This window comes from Chelon labrosus, assembly GCF_963514085.1.
Source record: "Chelon labrosus genome assembly, chromosome: 14".
NCBI lineage: Eukaryota > Metazoa > Chordata > Actinopteri > Mugiliformes > Mugilidae > Chelon > Chelon labrosus.
The window spans coordinates 20,023,358-20,042,021 of record NC_140347.1 but is presented as its reverse complement, the minus strand read 5'-3'; the positions used below and the strand labels follow the sequence as shown (position 1 = coordinate 20,042,021).

The 18,664-nt window shown below is 41.3% G+C and overlaps 1 protein-coding gene across 1 annotated transcript in view; it reads right to left on the bottom strand.

Moving 5' to 3' along the window:
- Positions 1-18,664, bottom strand: part of man1a1 (mannosidase, alpha, class 1A, member 1) — a 131,060-nt gene that overhangs the window by 24,092 nt on the left and 88,304 nt on the right. Inside the window, exon 5 of the mRNA XM_084560628.1 lies at positions 8,835-8,929. Within this exon, the coding sequence (XP_084416754.1) occupies positions 8,835-8,929 (95 nt within the window). The remainder of the gene's footprint in view (positions 1-8,834; positions 8,930-18,664) is intronic.

The following is an 18,664-nucleotide window of genomic DNA, read 5'->3' as shown; positions in this document are numbered from 1 at the left end:
TCTAGCCTGAAAAAACATTTTCCTCTGAGAGATAAGGAAGCAGAGCGGAGGAAAAAAAAAACATTTAGTTTTAACTTTGCAGCGTCATCGTTAAGATAATGACACTGTTTTTAGAGGCAGATATTTTCCATACACTGATGTATTTTGCATTGGTGGGTGATGGTGAGGACTTACACTTAAGAGACCTAAAAAGCAATAATCATCTCAAAGGCAAGACAGTATAAGAGAAAAGAAACTGGTGTGTCTGAATCTGATCAGGCTCTAGAGCACGGATGTCAAACATACGGCCCGTGAGCCATGTGTTTGGCATCCCTGCTATAGAGCCTGATGAGCTGGACAGGCTTGAATTTCATATCCAAAACTGGCCAGCCAGAGGGTCCAGTCTGGCCCACGCACGGGATGAATTTGTAAGGTACGACATTAGCTGCAATTTTTCTCATAAAAGTAACTGCTATTCTTTATTTTTCCACTAGAGGCAGCACGGTTTTAGTACGACTTGTGGGCATAACACAACAGAGACCTGAAACTAAACAGCAGATGTGCAACAATGTGCTGAAACTGCACTCCAATTTTGTGTTGTTCATAAAATGTTTTGTAACTTTGCACTAAAACAAAGGGAAACATTTGGAGCTGTGGTTATTTATGTTACTGGTCCGGCTCGCCTGAGATCAAATTAGGCTGTATGTGGCACCTGAATTAAAATGAGACTGCTCTATAGGTTTAAGTCTTGCCATGAATTCATGCAACCACATGCAACTTCTCTAATACATCCCTGATTCTGAGTTACCCTAAATAACTTGTCAAAATGAGTCTTTTCTTGTGTTTGTGGGATACAGTCATCACCGTGACTTCAGCTAATTTCAGTGTAGAGAACAGATCCAGACACCTCAACAGCACACACACATATTCACACAACGCCTCATCCCATTAAGGCCAGTCAGTATGCAGCGCAGTGGGAGTGATTTGCAAGGGCTTTATCAGCCTGACTGTTAATAGAAGAGCTATGGGACACACTGGCCAAAGCAGATAACGACTGGGTAACTACTGTGTGTGTGCGGTGTGAAAAAGTGAGAAAGAGCGTGCTGGAGGAAAAGGAGTCGAAGCAGTTAGTAGGTAAAAGTGCTGCTATACAGCATCCCTTGAGAGAGCACAGCAACTTAATACAGTATTGCAGCTATATTTAAACTACACACTGACGTACTGTGATCAAATAGTTGAATAATTACATGAGGTACGGTTTTTACTTGAACATGTGTCAGTGTTTTAGGCATAATTTGTCTGTTTGCCATGGCTGCTGAACCAAAACATATCTAATTAACGACATGTGTGAAAATATTCTGCTTTACTTATTAAAGAGACCGATAATTATTATTTGACTGCTAAAAGCCCCTTTGTCTACATTACAATATCATTATTCATCAGATAATTACTAAAAGGCAACTGACATTACTGTAAAAACTAAATAAATAGCTCAGAGGATTTCCCTTCATTAAATGAATCTATGCAGCCTTTACTTTGCTAATATTGATTCCTAATTCTTTGTCAATTCTTATTTTTCTGTTTAATGCCAACAAAGCTCAGTCACAATGAAGGCTGATTAACAATGTTCAGAAGTTTGACTAATCCCAATCCTTTCATCTGAAATTATATTTTGACGGAATATACAATTAACTCTCCTGCTTTGTTTCTGCCAGTATGTGGATAAAACGTTTGAAAGAAAAAGACAAGTCGTCGCAAGGGAATAAAAATGAAAGAGAACATCAAAGAGGAAAAAGTCCCCGTTGTCTCAGAAATTTAATTCTTAACCTTTGTAGTTCCTTTACTCTAATGTTTAAAGTTTAATTTGAGGACAGTTGTTGCTCTGTCCATCTGCCTGCAGTGCTACTAGAGTCTCTCTAATGGGGGCCAGAGTCTGCAGCAGATCAACTGGACAAATCGATGGGATCTTAGCAGCATTTTCCGCTCGGTTAGCGCCAATCGACGTGTTTATGCACAGAGAAAGAGAGAGGTGGAGTCCGAGAGAGAGAGAGGGAGACAGGAAGAAAGTGAAAGGCTGGATGATCTGTGAGCAAAGGCCCAGCCTATGATCCTTTCTGAGGTAATGTACTTTTGATTTATTGAACCTCGGGAATGGCCAAAGTTAAGCCTGTTTCGAGTGTCTCTTGAAGATAAATCAACTGGACATCTGGACAAGATTTTCTGCCCTGATGAATTATTCCATAACATTTTCTTTCGAATTTCCACAACTGACTCAAAGTACCTTTTTCCTGGTAAGACGCTTGGCATTCAAAGAACAAGCCGACTGTTTTTCCCTTTTATGCCTATTTTGATAGGAGGTAGTTGAGAGAGGGGGAAGGGGTAAGAGGATGGGGAAGTTCACGGGCCTCTCATTCGACCAGGTGAGCCAGGGTGAATCTGATTTTGTCAATTTTTCTGCATGGAACTCCATGGAAAACCCAAGTCTGCTTTTCAAGAGGATTTAGGCGTTAGAGGAAACAATGGGCAAAGATACTCTGACCTTACTGCAGTAATGGAAGGACTTGTGATACTACTGTTAATAAGTGTAGCTACAACAGAGCTACAGAGCACATCTCTGGCGCATCAATCAGTGACGCTAGGGACTGTGTTGTCAGACGTGAAACAGGCTTGAAGCCTTTGCCCAGAATGTGCAGCAGAACACTGCTCTTCAGTCTGGTGTTTTATTCTTTAAGGATCAAATAGCAACCTAGAGAATCAGGTTTAGTCAGACTAGCGCGCTCAGAATTGACCGATTGTTTAAGAGGCACTCATCCGAACAGCCAGCGAAAGACTGAATGAGCTGCAGTCAGTGGAGGTTCTCAGCCATTGAAGGTCCTGGTATATCCAATAAAACAAAGCTGGAACCAAGGCAACAAATTAACTCAACAAGTCAAGAAACCCAAACAAGTGCAACTGCCTTTGTTCCAGCTTTGATTTATTTGTGGATATGCAGTAGGGTGCGTCCTGCTGATGATGTACCATATTTCCGTGTGCTGTGGCTGTTCAAACAACGACTGTTTGCATCGGGATGATTGCAGCTTTGTTTGAGGGAATATGATTAGAAAAACTAGTGAAGGCAACGTTTGCGCACCCTGAAGACCAATGTTTGCTGCTGAGGTCAGGTGAATCTCAGCTATGGAGGTACCCAAGTAGGTCGTAGGTACACTATATTACCAAAAGTATTCGCTCACCTGCCTTTACTCATTCCATGAACTGAAGTGCCATCCCATTCCTAACTCATAGAATTCAATATGATGTCGGTCCACCTTTTGCAGCTATTACAGCTTCAACTCTTCTGGGAAGACTGTCCACAAGGTTGAGGAGAGTGTTTATAGGAATTTTTGACCATTCTTCCAAAAGCGCATTGGTGAGGTCACACACTGATGTTGGTCGAGAAGGCCTGGCTCTCAGTCTCCGCTCTAATTCATCCCAAAGGTGTTCTATCGGGTTCAGGTCAGGACTCTGTGCAGGCCAGTCAAGTTCATCCACACCAGACTCTGTCATCCACGTCTTTATGGACCTTGCTTTGTGCACTGGTGCACAGTCATGTTGGAAGAGGAAGGGGCCCGCTCCAAACTGTTCCCACAAGGTTGGGAGCATGGAATTGTCCAAAATGTTTTGGTATCCTGAAGCATTCAATGTTCCTTTCACTGGAACTAAGGGGCCAAGCCCAGCTCCTGAAAAACAACCCCATACCATAATTCCTCCTCCACCAAATTTCACAGTTGGCACAATGCAATCTGAAATGTACCGTTCTCCTGGCAACCTCCAAACCCAGACTCGTCCATCAGATTGCCAGATGGAAAAGCGTGATTCATCACTCCAGAGAACGCATCTCCACTGCTCTAGAGGCCAGTGGCGGCGTGCTTTACACCATTGCATCCGACGCCTTGCATTGCACTTGGTGATGTGTGGCTTGGCTGCAGCTGCTCGGCCATGGAAACCCATTCCATGAAGCTCTCTGCGTACTGTACTTGGGCTAATCTGAAGGTCACATGAAGTTTGTAGCTCTGTAGCAATTGACTGTGCAGAAAGTCGGCGACCTCTTTGCACTATGCGCTTCAGCATCCGCTGACCCCTCTCCGTCACTTTACGTGGCCTACCACTTCGTGGCTGAGTTGCTGTTTTTCCCAAACGCTTCCATTTTGTTATAATAGAGCTGACAGTTGACTGTGGAATATTTAGGAGCGAGGAAATTTCACGACTGGATTTGTTGCACAAGTGGCATCCTATGACAGTTCCACGCTGGAATTCACTGAGCTCCTGAGAGCGGCCCATTCTTTCACAAATGTCTTGTTTCACAGTCTGCATGCCTGAGTGCTTGAATTTATACACCTGGGGCCAGGCCAAGTGATTAGAACACCTGATTCTGATCATTTGAATGGGTGAGCGAATACTTTTGGTAATATAGTGTACGTCTTCCATTGTGTCTGCTGCCCTGATGAAGGGTCGATGAGGTTACTGTTTTGAAAGCTTAACAGAAACCAAACTTTTGCCAAAATATGACAACTGCTCACTGCAGTTGCCACTACTGCCACCAAATGTGAAATTGATCGTATCAACAATGGACAAATAAAGCAAAGAAAACTTTCGATATTAACATGGAGACACTTTTCTGCTCTAGAGTCATACTTATTTGTCTGAACAAACTGTAAACCAATAGCTCCAGTGGGAGAAGCAGCAAACACTGAGGCATTTATCTTGTTCTCTAAAATTAACAGAGAGACCGAGCAAACAAGGTTTACTCGGTGTCGAAGCAATAACATGTTTTAAACTGTGGCCTTATTTCTTGCAGCCCCTCTTGGGCTCTGCAGATAGCTGCAGGATAGAGTGATGATCAAGGTACAGAGAGATAATAAAGAGAACAAGGCCATAGTGTGGAGTGGACCTATGGCACCATGTCCTGAATCAGAAGGAGATACTGGGTCACTCCAGGCAAGACGGATACAGGGAGCAAGGACGGCAAGGAAATACAGAAGAGTTGGAGGTGAAAAAAAAAATAAAGGGAGGAATTGTGAGTGAAACAGAAAATGGAGAGCGATGGGGATGAAGCGAGAGTTAATTGGGCTTCGTCTGCAAGTGTGCCTATGTGTGTTTTACAGATTTATTCTGCTTCAATCTGGGTCAAGGATACATCGGCAGCCTCACAGCTCCAAATGCTGTTGTTTCAGAAGTACTTCAGATTTCTCTTAAACTACTTTATTTATGAAATCTTTTGATCTCCTCTCGCGCTCTTTCTGTTTAACCTGCACCCAGAGATATAAAACAAAACATTTGAACTTAAAAGACATAAAAGACTTAATTGTTTAGCTCAGAGATCCTTCACGGCTGCCAAAGAAAGTGTATAATACCCGAACGATGCACTGATCACTGATAAACCAACAGACATCAGGTTATTAGTATGTGTCTTCCTCAATTCATGGTAAAGTATGATTGGTTTTGGTAAAATTAAAAGGTTTGGTGTAGTCTAGCACTTTCTCGCTGTGGGTGGCTGGGTGTACATATATCTGGGCAATACCAGCTGAAGCAATGACATACCATAACCAAACAGTTTATAGGTTATATGGTTTGTAAACCAGTAGCTATGGGTATTGTTTGGACTCTGATTATGAAAGAAGCTGCCAGTGTGACGCTACAAACTGACGGACATGACGTGTTACAAATCATGAGCTGGCCTCAGCCTTTTTTTCAGCACTCCACCGACACAGTGAGGGCTTTGGGTGGGTTCGTGTCACCGGTCCACTTTTAAACTACGTCACAACAACGTCAACAAGCACTTGAGAAGCACTTCAACAGTGAAGCTGGTCACACTTGGCTTTCTCACAGCTTTGTTGCTTACAGTGTGAGCTTATGATGCTTCATACATTCTTATATCAGCAAACCCACCTGTGAAATTCGTCCTCCGTTCACCTGTTCATTCTTATAACAGTTACTTACTTTAAAGGCTGGCTCTATCCATTCTTGTTGCCCAGTATCAATCCATCCATCATGGACTCACTTGCCAATTCATTAGGCACACTAGTGAAAACAAATGCATTCTAATTCAACAGTCCTGCTCTAAATCATCATGGAGTTGATGAGCACTCCGGCCTTTTTATCTTTTATCAGTTCTCTGGTCAAATCACTGACAGTATAAAGATGCTAAAACACTAAAAATACACGTCAAATAATTATTTTCAAGGATGGTTTCTGTCATTTTAGGTAGTTAATATAATACTGATGTATTTTCACGTATCAATTTTTTGGATAAGTTTAATTTTAGTTAGTTATTTGACGCTATAGAAACAGGATGTTTCACACTCACACCTATGGCCAATTTAGAATCACCAAAGAAACCTAACGAGTATGTTTTTGGACGGTGGGAGGAAGCTGGAGTACCTGGAGAGAACCCACACAGACACAGGGAGAACATGCAAACTCCACACAGAAAAGCCCCAGTCTGGATTCGAACCCGAAACCTTCCTGCTGTGAGGTATCAGTGCTAACCACCACATGTAATGTACTCATTTTTTATTTTTTTAAAAAATGAGTACATTGTATAATCATTTCCTTGTAACTGGTAATTCAACTGAGGATGTAATTTGTGATGCTGTTAAACTGCACTGAAGTAAACACTAAAGTGTTTCTGTTAAAAGTTTTTGAGAAAGGGAATTGTTACTGACACAATATATAAATAAAGTTGACATGAACTGAAATGGAAAAGAAACACTGCATTTTAAACTGCACAGAAGTTAGACTTCTTCCGTCGGATCATTTAATTACATTTTGCTCCCACAAGATCATTAATCAGCAGACATTTTTAACTAATTACCAAACTGCTTTAACCCTTTATAGGGCAAGGAACCATATTTGGTAACTCGGCACACATTTTAAATAGCTTCCTCTCAGTGATGTTTAGAAGCATGTGGTTTTCACACATCCAAACAGCAAAGATCAAGGAAGCATTCTCAGGTCAAATGTGGTCTGCAAGGTCCACCTCTGCATGAACGCTGAGGATGACTGCTTTATTAGGTACCATGAAGAAGTGGCCTAATGTAATGGCACTGAATCAGCACTTATGTTCTAATGGTCTAAATACATGTTCACATTTGTTTACCACTTAAGGAAAAGGAACCATATATGGTAACTTCATTGATCTTGATTTTCTCCATGAAAATGAAAAGTGAAAAAGTCTTCTAATGCCCTACAATAACACTCTAAGGTGGAAATTGTGAATTTTCAAGTATGTCAATGAGTGCCCTATGTAGTGTTAAGGTTGTTTTGCTTTATGTCACACAAAAGAAAACTTTCAGATAACAGCAGCGTTGCTCAACGGTGCTTTGGCCACTGTGGTGCTCTGTACGTGCACTACTGCAATTTGTCCATTGCTCAATGTGTGCGTGCCTCAGAGCTATCATAGCTCAGTCATGCAGGTAAAGTCATCATCAGCAACAATGTGCTCGGGCCTCTAGGGGATCGTGTTTGTGCCCAGACCCACCAAACATGTGCATAGGCACGAACGCTCACACACACTCTCCCTGGGGTGTTTCTGTCTTCAGGGAAAAGGACAAGCCGAGGTGGAGTCCATTCACCCGTACAGGCAGGATGAAAATTAATTTGTTACAGCACGTTTATCGTCATGACAACCTGCCTTTTAATTAACGCCTGACAAACAGCAGAGCGTCGTGTCTCTCTCTGGGGAGAGAGAGATAGAAAGAAAATGAAGGCGTGCAGGATTGACAGGAGGACTGGAGCGGAACACGGTGGGCGCCCTCTGAATGGTGTTTATAACAGATACTAGTATATTAATATAATGGAGACAGCTGATGCTAAGTGTTAGCTTAGCTTTGATATATGTATGTATGTATGTGCATTACTCTTTTGGTTCAAAACATACTTTTTGCGTCATACCATAGTTGAGGCAGTATTGTTTAGGTAAGTAATGATGACTAAAGCAAACAAGTGGTGACTGTTCAGGTTGTGGCTGCTTCAATCTGTTTTATATCCGTGTAAAATGAATATCATTGGTTTTGGGACTTTCGATCTGAGAAAACTAGCAATGTAAAGACGCTAGACAACTGTAAGCGACTGATAAATATAAAGCCTTTCTACATAAAATATTGGCTGATGCAGTATATATTTAGTTTGAATAACAGATTTCACACTTTCAATTTAGCATCTGCACATATCTGTTGATGAATGACCTAATTCTATTCGATTAAATCCTAATTTAATAAGGTTAATGTACAATGATGATAAATAATCCAGTGTAATTTAATTTTATCATGCAAGAGCGAACAATGGCAGTGATCTAGGTTTTCCCCTATTATAGTATTATATCTGGGTTTAATGATAATCTAAAATGAGCTTCACATGTTCACACTTTAAAGTCAAAGACTAGGTAGTAGATATAAATGACGGGCTTCTTAAAGTCTGGAAAAACAGACATTAGACTTCATATCCTCATATCCTCGTCTTAAGCTTGTGGGTCTGTGTACAGCAGTGGGACGCGAGTGCAGCCTCTTGACCGAGTGTCACAGCGTATTAATAAAGGCCGACTTCGACCTCGTCTGCTCAGAAACTCTCTGTTTGCCTTCTCAATATCGTTCAGTTTCGGGGGAATCCAAGCCCTGGGTGAAAACCAAACCAGCTTCTGTCTGACACGCTCTGCCATGTAAAACATCTCGGCTCAGCGTGTGAGAGCAGAACAGAGGCAGCTTGTGTTTGCAGACCACAGAGCTCTTTAAAGTATCACACCATCAAAAACAGGCCCGCTGCCTCAAATACCACCCGAGTGGACTGCTGCGAGAGAACGAGCCAGAGTGTGTGTGTTTTACCTCTTGAGGTTAAGCAGGGCCCAGGGGATGCCGGTGGGCGTTTTGAAGGCTGGCAGCAGCTTTTCACCCAGCTCCACCGCCTTCCTGCGGTATACCTGACAGAGAGAGAGAGAAAGAAAGAGGATTTTACATTTTCTACACTTCCTTGAGATCACGCAATGTCACAACTAAAGACAGTTTTGTAGTCGTTTGACAAACTTCACATAAAAAAAAATATCAGAAAACACATTTGAAATCTACACCTGTATCTCAGTCCTCCGCTCCTTCCTTCCTTCCACTGTTTATCTCTTTATCCCAGGCTTTCCCTCTTTCCCGTCTCTTCCTTTCATGCCTGTAATCTTTTGCCAGTGCCTTGCTTATTGTCGCTTGCAGCTACACTGCTGTTTTCCATGTGTAATTTGAGAAAACTTCAACCCATTTAGTTGATTGGACCGTCACAAAAAGACCAACTTAAGAACTGATTGATGTCACAACGACAATAAATTTAGGCTTATTTACTAATGGAAATGAACATGTCTTGGGGGAAATCGGCTTACACTAAATTGAACATGACTAATTGATGTGGTAGAGGCTAAATTGGCTGAATGAACAGATCACGCACCTGCAGAAACATCCACCAGGGTTTCCTCATTATTCATTCAAAGTATCGCTGCAGCTTTAACCAGACCAAAAAGAATATGAATTGATTCACTGACGCTCGCCAGAGTTAACTTTAGCTTAAACTTGAAAGTACAAAAACATGTCTGCAACAGCAGTGAGTCAGCCCTCCATCCACAGATTCACTAATGTTTGATCTTCTCTCATCCCTTTGGTATCTTTTGGGCTAAGACATCACAGGCCGGGCGGGTAAACACGAGCCTGCGCTGTGCGTTAAAGGGGCACTGACATCAATTTATACAATTTTGGAGCACTGAGGCTAAAGTTTTCATCTCGTGTAGCCTTCCACCAGTAGAGGCCCTGCGTTGTGCTGGAAATAGCCTCATGAATATTCAGCCGGAGAACAAGAGCAACTGTAGTACCTGGATGTGAGACCTGCATAAATCTGGGTGATGGTGTCCTCTTAAAGTGGATTTGGGGTGATTATGCAAAGACTTCTGACTGTTTTCTATCACGTTTACCTTAATGAAATGCTACAAAATGGAACTCAAACATGCTGGTTGGTTTCAATATAAATTAACAATGTTGGGTTTTTAGGTTCATTAGTATTTATTCTTGAGTGTTTGAATCCTGTCTTGTTTTTAGGATTAAATCTTGATTATGGACGTTTGACCTTTTTCTCATTAGTAGTAATCCTGTCGAAGAGAGGAATTACAAAACCATATTTTCTCCTTGAATAACAACTTGCTATCAAGTGAATTTGATTTCCCGGTTTGTGTTAGCATATCTGAGTAGTCGGCCTGGTAGCTAAGGGGCTTTCTCTCTGGTGTCTGTTTTTGTTGGCTGTAACAGTCAAGCGCTCTCACATTTGGCTCCTGGCCTGAGTGAAGTACAGTGGTGAAGATGAAATGGGATTTTGGCCCAAGACACGGTGGACAGTTTGACACTGTTGCCGGGGCTTCTGACGCCACGCCGGTCCACTTGGATTTAGCCTGTATTTATTTGTTTTTGACATAGAATGGGACTGTGGAAGTGAGGCCATCAGAAATGGGTTCAACAACAGAAAGGGTTTTAAAAACAGTTCAAAATCATGAATAAACTCAGGTCCAATTATACAGAAAGTAAATCAGAGCCTGTTTCTCTATGAATAAGGAGGTTCACTCATTCCAGAAGGACATCATTTAGACCCACGAGGCTACATAAAAATCACCCATACGCAACATGTATTTACATATATAGCCTAAAAAAAAAAAATAGCTAAAACCAAACACAGAGGCAAACAAGGCTCCAGTTCTGATAAACTGTTGGGGAGTTGAGGTTTTTATTTCAGAATAAGAGCTGAACCTGGGTGTTTTTTCATGACTAGCGGTTCTCAAACAACCTGTTAACAATTAATGGTCATTATCTTATTGCAGGTGATTAGCTGGTTGTTAACAGACATTTGTCATGTGAGCTTCAGGTTGACACCACACACAGATGTTCCAAATAAAAACCTAAACTCCCCAACAGCCACTTAGAACCGAAGAAGCTACTTGGTTGATAGTGAAACGTCATCAAGAAACCTTAAACTTGTACGGCTGCCTTTGTTTTTAGCTTTATTTAAGATGTACCATGACATGGATGACTGAGAATCTTCACAGACATCCATGACCTTAAAAGTTTCCTCCAGTTTTTAGTTGGAATGCGGAATTTAATTGGCAGCCTGCTGATTTTCTACTACTACTACTAGTATACGAGTCCAAATGTGCAGTTTTTATGATCATCCATACATTAATCTATGTTTGTAGTAACACTGTATGTTTTTTGTACCCAGAGGTGGTACGGTAGCATGCACAGTGTCAGAAGACTGGCAGCTCTATACCCGAGGGATCTACCACTCAGCAGGGGGTGAGACACGAGGGCAGGAAGGAGACAAGAATTTGTGAAGAGGAAAAGCTCAAGAGGCCACTTGTCAAAACAATGTGGGAATGCAACGACTTTCTCTGAAAAATCCAGGAGGTGAGGTAACAAGAACGCCGGTGGTCATGTAGTAAAAGTATAACGGTTGAAAAGACGTTCAAGGAACAAACATCTGAACATAACAGCTGAGAAGCTACAATGTGAAAGATGAATGTATAAGATCAATGTTGTAGCATAAAGGAGTACCTACAATAAACTTGACAAAATGTTCACCACAAATAAGAATCCTCGATTCAATATTTAATGTCTACGGAGGCCGTTTTTGACAATTTCTTCACAGAACCGCGACCAGACTGAACACTAAAGTCTAAATTATTTAGATATTAATTTTCTCATGCAGCTCCCGTAACCCACAAACACCTTCAGTGATTGTGACTTGTTCAGCGGATGGAGAATGAAGCAATCAAGAAACCATCTATTAAATAAGCCAATACTTTCTCCAGAAGACAGTGAGTGCGTTGGGTTTTTCCAGTCTTTGACAAAAACGACCAAGCAGAAGATGGAACACTTAGTTTTTTTGGGTATGTTGACAACATTAAACATAAAGTTTCCTAATCAATATTTTTGGTTTGTCTTGAGAATTATCACTCAACTATCAGATCTACTGAGTATTTCAGCATCTTCTAAGCCGCTGTTCTGGTTTATTAGCCAACAAGTTTCCTTTTCCATTTTCATTCATTCAAACTATAATAGGATTATGAATATATAATAAATCCTGCCGGCTCACCACACACATACTGCTGTTTCAATGAATATTAAGTGTTTTGCCAGGACATGGTTTAGTTTAATCTTCTGCTGTGAAGCCCCACAGGTTTGTTCTCAGGATCTGAGATGCGACCATGCAAAAGGTGATGTTCTCAATCTCAAGAGATAGGATATTAAAAGATTTGTGAAGATCCTCAGTCATCCAGGTCAAAGTTTATCCAAAACAAAGACGGAACAAAAGCATCTGGACTTATTTGGGGATTTCTGGAAGACGCTGACTGGCGTTGACTGTTTTTTAACTCTGACCTACAGGGGGGGGTAGCATGTCAAGATGGGATGTAAAGGCAGAAAAGAAGTCTGCAAGCAATCAACATGAATGTAACAAATAAAGGATTAAAAACCATCCTTGGAAAAAAAAAAATAAATATTTGATATGTATTTTAGTGTTTTAGTTTGGCCCATGTCCCATCCACTGACATGGAGGAGGTGGAGCTTATGACCTATACTGCAGGCAAACACCAGGGGGAGCTCTACTTGCTTTGGCTTGACTTTTGAGGAACAGTTCTGTCGTCCATCTTTATACAGTCCATGTAATAAACATATTCGTCACAACTCAAGCAAAGACAATGCAATTTCTTGACTGTTTACAAGAAATCACCACGGGGAAACCTTTAGCTGCAACATTTCCAAGCATTTCATGTAAACTCCTCAGACCACAGTAGGCTTGTGCCTTGCTCAAAGGCATATGAATGTTACTATTGCAGACTTTCAGTTCTTAACATGATAAACAAATGTCACTTCTGCTTGTTCTTGCTCGGTTATATGATATATTTCGGGGGAGACTTTCAAAATAAAGTATTTTCAAGCGCAGACATCTGATGCCACTGTGTGTTTCGGGATGCACTGTGGGAGCAGGGCTGTGTCGTAACGAGGCATCACATCCCCGTGATTAATGCCTTTAATAATGCCAGAAGCACACTGAGGGGAAACATAAAAACACTCCCTGGGATGCACAGGCGAATGAATTAAACACACCCTGTGTCCAAGGCCATCAAGCAAACTGCCAACAAGCTTTAATAAGCGAAAGAAGGATACAGAGACTGAGTAGCACGCACACAAAACTTGTAACTGGTATCATTAGTAAATATCTGATGTTGATAATCACACTTCACGCCTCAATGCCTCCGACTGAAGTGTGTTTGTTTGCATATGTTGATGAGAAAACTCCAGCGGGTGGATCAGCATCCAGCAGTTCAGGTTTTTAGAGACATGGGCAGCTATTTTTAAAAAAGTAACGTCTCTGAGTTCCTGCTAAAATACCCGTCACTTTGTGATGTTCCTGTAATGATTGCGTCAAGATAATAAAAGAATTATAATAATGAAGTGATAAGGAGAAATGACAGCAGGAAGAACTTCATCTTACTCTCCTGAGTAACGAGGAAGTTAATCATAATGTTACACTCAAGAATTTCCTCAAAACACAGGGTTGAACTGGGATAAGACACAAGACAGATATTTATATTAAAACAAACAGGAAACACATTTATATGAAAAAGACGAATTCCTCCATTGGACAACCGGCAAAACCCTGGATTAAATTTGGGGATTAAGTTTCTTTTTGCGCCAACGCTGTCAAAAGTTCTGCACCTAAAGTTTGATTATGGAAGATAAAATATGGTTAACGTATTGAGAGGCTTAAGAACGTTAGTGACCAAGAAAGGTTGACGACAAATGGATCTGTCTCTCTCTTTTCTTCTGTTCTGTTCAAATTTCTACGCTCTGAAACAAGATATAAAATTCCCAGATGTTCTTTAAATGACTGGAATGGCTCGTTTGTGTGTTGGCATTTTAAACTTTAAGCTGTAAAAGCTGCAGCTGGTGTGAGGGTTTGAGAAACGGCCTTGCTGTTGTTGTTGCTGTTGTTGGCTGAATCTGTAGTTATCGTATTTGGACTGGAGCCGCAATCCAGAGATAAAGACATTAAAGTATATTGTAGTCTATTGTGATTACGGATAATAAAAAATCAACACATTCCACACTATTACTTCCCACGATGGTGCATGTGAGGAAATCTACTTCCCGGAGAAGCACTGAACCTTAGAACTTGCTAAACTCTCCATTATGGAGCATGAAGTGCTAAGTATTAAGGCTCAACCAGACACTGTTTCATTCAGTCAGTAGGGCTGGGATCTTGATTAGAAAGATCTGATAGTGATATGACAAAATCCTCAGATCAACTTTTAAATACACGCCACGTCCTTCATTCTCTCTGGCTTCAAATCCTGGCTTCAGATCCAAAAAAATGACACAAGCTCCAACTCTGAGAAGCACCGTCAGGTCTGAAAGCTGACTGGATTTAAAAAGTACGCCAACAGAGAAGAGCTGCACAAAAGCAAATCCATGTAGGTACAATATTGTGGAAATGCCAAAAAGCTCTGGAACTGATGACAACATGACGTCTAGTTTTAAGTAAAATTGTTTTGAAACTGAAATATCTCTAAATAAATAGATATTTAATCAGAATTTAATCGATTCAGGAGGTCAGTAGTGATACCCAGCCCTGGTAGTAAAGCTCTATGTGAGTTCCTATAATATTCGGTCTTAAACTGCATTCAACTATAAGCTATACAAGGCTAGTTATTTCTGACAGATTTATCCTTTGTACTGTCTTCCTGTTGACCGTTCAACTTTTATCCTCCTGAGTCAAAACTGACCTGGTCTGTTTGGCCATTCATAAAGATTAAAATTGAATGTGTCACCTAATTCTGTGTTAGACATTTTTAGCTAACTTCTCAACTAATTACTGTACACCTTTAGGAACTCATGGGGGTAGACCAAATTTATATGTTATGTGATACAGAAACATTAAAATATTTGACCTGTATGGACAACAGAAGGGTTAATTTTATTAAATATATTCTAGTCAAGATCATCTATCAAACTTTGTGTTTTTCATTATTAGATTATGTAATGTATTAATGTATTATCAAACATTAGTTTAATGGTGTGTTCTGCTCTCAGTATTAATACATTGCTTTATAATTCCTCTGATATTATTTGTTATCTGAAAATTTCAAAATGTGATGTCTTTATTTGTATATGGCTCTACTGAAACATTATTTTTATCATTAAAATTAATTGCTTCTTCCGCAGAAACATAAACAAAGAAATGATAATCCAGGTCAGATCACATTGTTGAAGACAGAGATGTAAAGGAGAGAGGAGGAAGACGAAGCGCTCTACTTTCCTTCCTCCTCCTGTGCCGGTCATTACGTCCGCCCTCCACAAAGTCATTCAGTGCCAAAACGAGCAGCAAGTGTTTTCAGAGCAAGAGACAAACAATATTTGATGATTCAATTTTCCTTTCTTGTCCTCGGTGTGAAAACCATGTCAAGCCACCAGCCGGCTCCTGCTGAAAGGCATTCTGGGATATTTACCCTCGCTAAAATCACTAAATGATGTTTAAGCAAACGAGGCAGGGAAAGTGAGTACATCAGGGAGGTCAGTACACCCTTTACACAAACATGACATGGCTCGTCTTTCCAAGAGGTATAGATTGGTTTTCACCTCTGTCAACAGTGTGACGAGGCCGACCGCCAGCGAGGCGGAAAACACGATACGTGTACCGTCTGTCTGGACCAACAGAAGCTCAAATTTCAGGAACAGAAAAACAAATAAGTCGTGACAAGCTCTGCACGGAAATCCTAAATATTAATACTCACACTAATGCCGGCCACTTAACATCGCACTACATAATAGTGTCAATTAATCCTGAGTTTATAAAACGCACAAAGCGACATAAATACAAATGTCTGTAGTAATCAGACGAGCTATAAACAAATCTCCAGTGTAGTCCAATTATCTAGACCAAATAAACAAATGGCTGTGTTGTCTGTCTCTCTGTGTTAGCCCTGTGATAGACTGGAGACCTGTCCAGGGTGTACCCAATGACAGCTGGGATAGGCTCCAGCCCCCCGTGACCCTCCAGAGGACAAGCGGAAGCAGAAAAATGAATGAATGAATGAATGAATGAGGTTAAAATAAAAATTACTAACTAAAGTTCCTCCCTTTAACCTGTTCTGAAAGTTGCAACCCAGTCCTCTCATAGTACTCTGTAGGCTGAGACATCTTCTGATTGAATTATAGGCGGTTTAGGCTTCTGTGTCAATTTGATGTTGTAGCTATGGCGACAGAGCATCCGCAGGGCATACGTATACCTCCCCAGAAATGTAACTACGTGTCGCGGCGTCGTAGACCGCAAGAGCTGTGATTGGTCCACTTGGTAGTAGTGTATTTCCGCTTTAGTATTTCCGTCTGCTTCTCCATCGCCGCAATTTTTTAACTGATTGTTTTGGATCAATAAAGATGGAACACATCGAGGAGAGGTTAACTGAGGAGGTTCGGAGATACAACACTTGTACAAACACTTGTATGATTCGGCTTCGTCCAAGATTTTAGTCGCCATTGTTGAAAGTGAAGCACAAAGTAGAACAAAAATTATTCCGACGGGCAAAACAGACACAGCATCAACTCGTGTTTGGGTGGCGTTCTTACAGAGCAAGCCAGACTGACTATCGCACAAGTAAGTTACGCCGTACTTTAGATGAGCCTTTACACTGTTGACCTTGAGGACCTGACAGGCTGCATTAAAGATGAAACAAATGTCTGTAAATGTGGCTAATGTAAGTAGAAAATAACTCCCCTTTCAGCTTGTTGACAGATGCATACAGATGTCTATAAATATATATGTACGTGTGTGGGCCCCTACAAAGATCACATATGGATTAAAGTTTAGATTGGGTTTAGGACCATGACATATTAAGTATGTGTGTGTTCAGTCAGTCAAGTTTGCAGCTCCACCTCTCACTACATATGTTGGCTGTGTGTGTGTGTGTGTGTTGTGTATAGGATTATGTGTGACAGTCTGCAGAGAGAGAGTCTTTTGGACAGCTCCCTAACTAAGATGAATCACCCAGCCAGGCCCCGGGGTGACCAGCAAGCCTTGTGGGACACGCGCCCCAGATTATGGTAGCGTCAGTGGAGATGCAGAGAGCGGTGTCCGCCTCCACCTCCTCCTCCTCCTCCTCCTCCCTCTTGGATCTTGACACACTGGCCCTTTCTCCTCCCCTCCGTCCTTCATCAACTCCTCCCTCCTCATTCCATTGACGACCCTCATCACTCCCGAAGACCTCCGAAAAATTGATTTATTGTGTCTCCTCCTCCTCCTCTTTCCCCTTCTTTAATTCTCACTTCTTGCTCATCCATTTATAAAACTCCTATTCTGTCTCCATCCCTTGATCAATCACTTTCATTTCCTGTCTTGTGTCTAATTCATCTACCTGCTACCCCTTTAACTCAAACACAGACAGAGTTGAAAGAGTTATTAACACCGGGGTAAAGCCAAAGGTGGATTGGTGCTTCAGTTTTAGTGCTTTATTCCTCCAATAAATGTTAATATGGTCTCTTATAACAAATTTTCCAGTGCCACTTATTAGCATCTACTAACCTGTATGCAGGGTCACAGGATTATTTTTTTTAAAGCTTTCTTTTAAATGCAAAAACTGATGATGAATCTCACTTAGTTCTATATTTAGAGCCCCAGAAGGGTTATATTTCACTTCATGAATTAATCAGTCCAATGCAAGCGAGCCTCAATGAACGCAGACTCCGTGTGGCAATAGTAAGGCAGCGTAGGACGGCTCCTGAGTGTCAGCTGAAGGAGGGCCCCGTTCGGAGGCTGCTGCCCTGACAGCTGTACTGGAGACAGCTTTCAGGAGTTAAGGAGTCTGCTGTCGTGTGAATGGTTGCTCTTGTCCTCCTCTCCGCTCTCTGTCAAAGACTCTCTCTCTCTCTCTCTCTCTCTCTCGCTCTCTCTCTTCAGGGAAGGAAAACACAAGATGAACGGTGGAAGAAAAACAGAGGGAGACATGAGGAGGTAAATTAGTAATAATTAAAAGCTAAACATAGAGGAGAGGAAAGAAAAGGAACATGAAGATAAGGGAAGTAAGGAAAGGGAAGGGAAGGGAAATGAAATGAAAAGAAATGAAAAGAAAGGAAAGGGAAGAGAAGGGAGGTAAGGGAAAGGACAGGAAGGATAATGTAAGGAAAGGATAGGAAAAGATGGGCAGGGAAAGAGAAGGGAAGGGAAAGAGGAGAAGGAAAGGAAGGGAGAAAAGAAAGGAAGGAAGGTAATATAAAGAAAATTAAGGGGGAGAAAGAGAAAGGTAAGGAAATAAAAAGGAAAGGAAAGGAAAGGAAAGGGAGGTAAAGTAAGGAAAGACAAAGTTAAAATTTTATTTATATGCAAATGAGAAATAACTTATCCTGTGCATGTAGCAGTATAACCGAGTCTTGTGTACATCCAGTAGTTTGTCCAGCACACACACTCTGACTTGCTGCTGCTATTCACTAAGGTGTAAAATGCAACAATCTCCGAGGTATAAAAACATTTCTCGGCAGGAAGCCTCGGGGCGGAATATTTACCAGGGTATCTGATGGCTGTACATGGCAGTCACTCTCTCCCACCTACATCTACATGATGAGGAAATGCTGGAACATCTGAAGCCCAG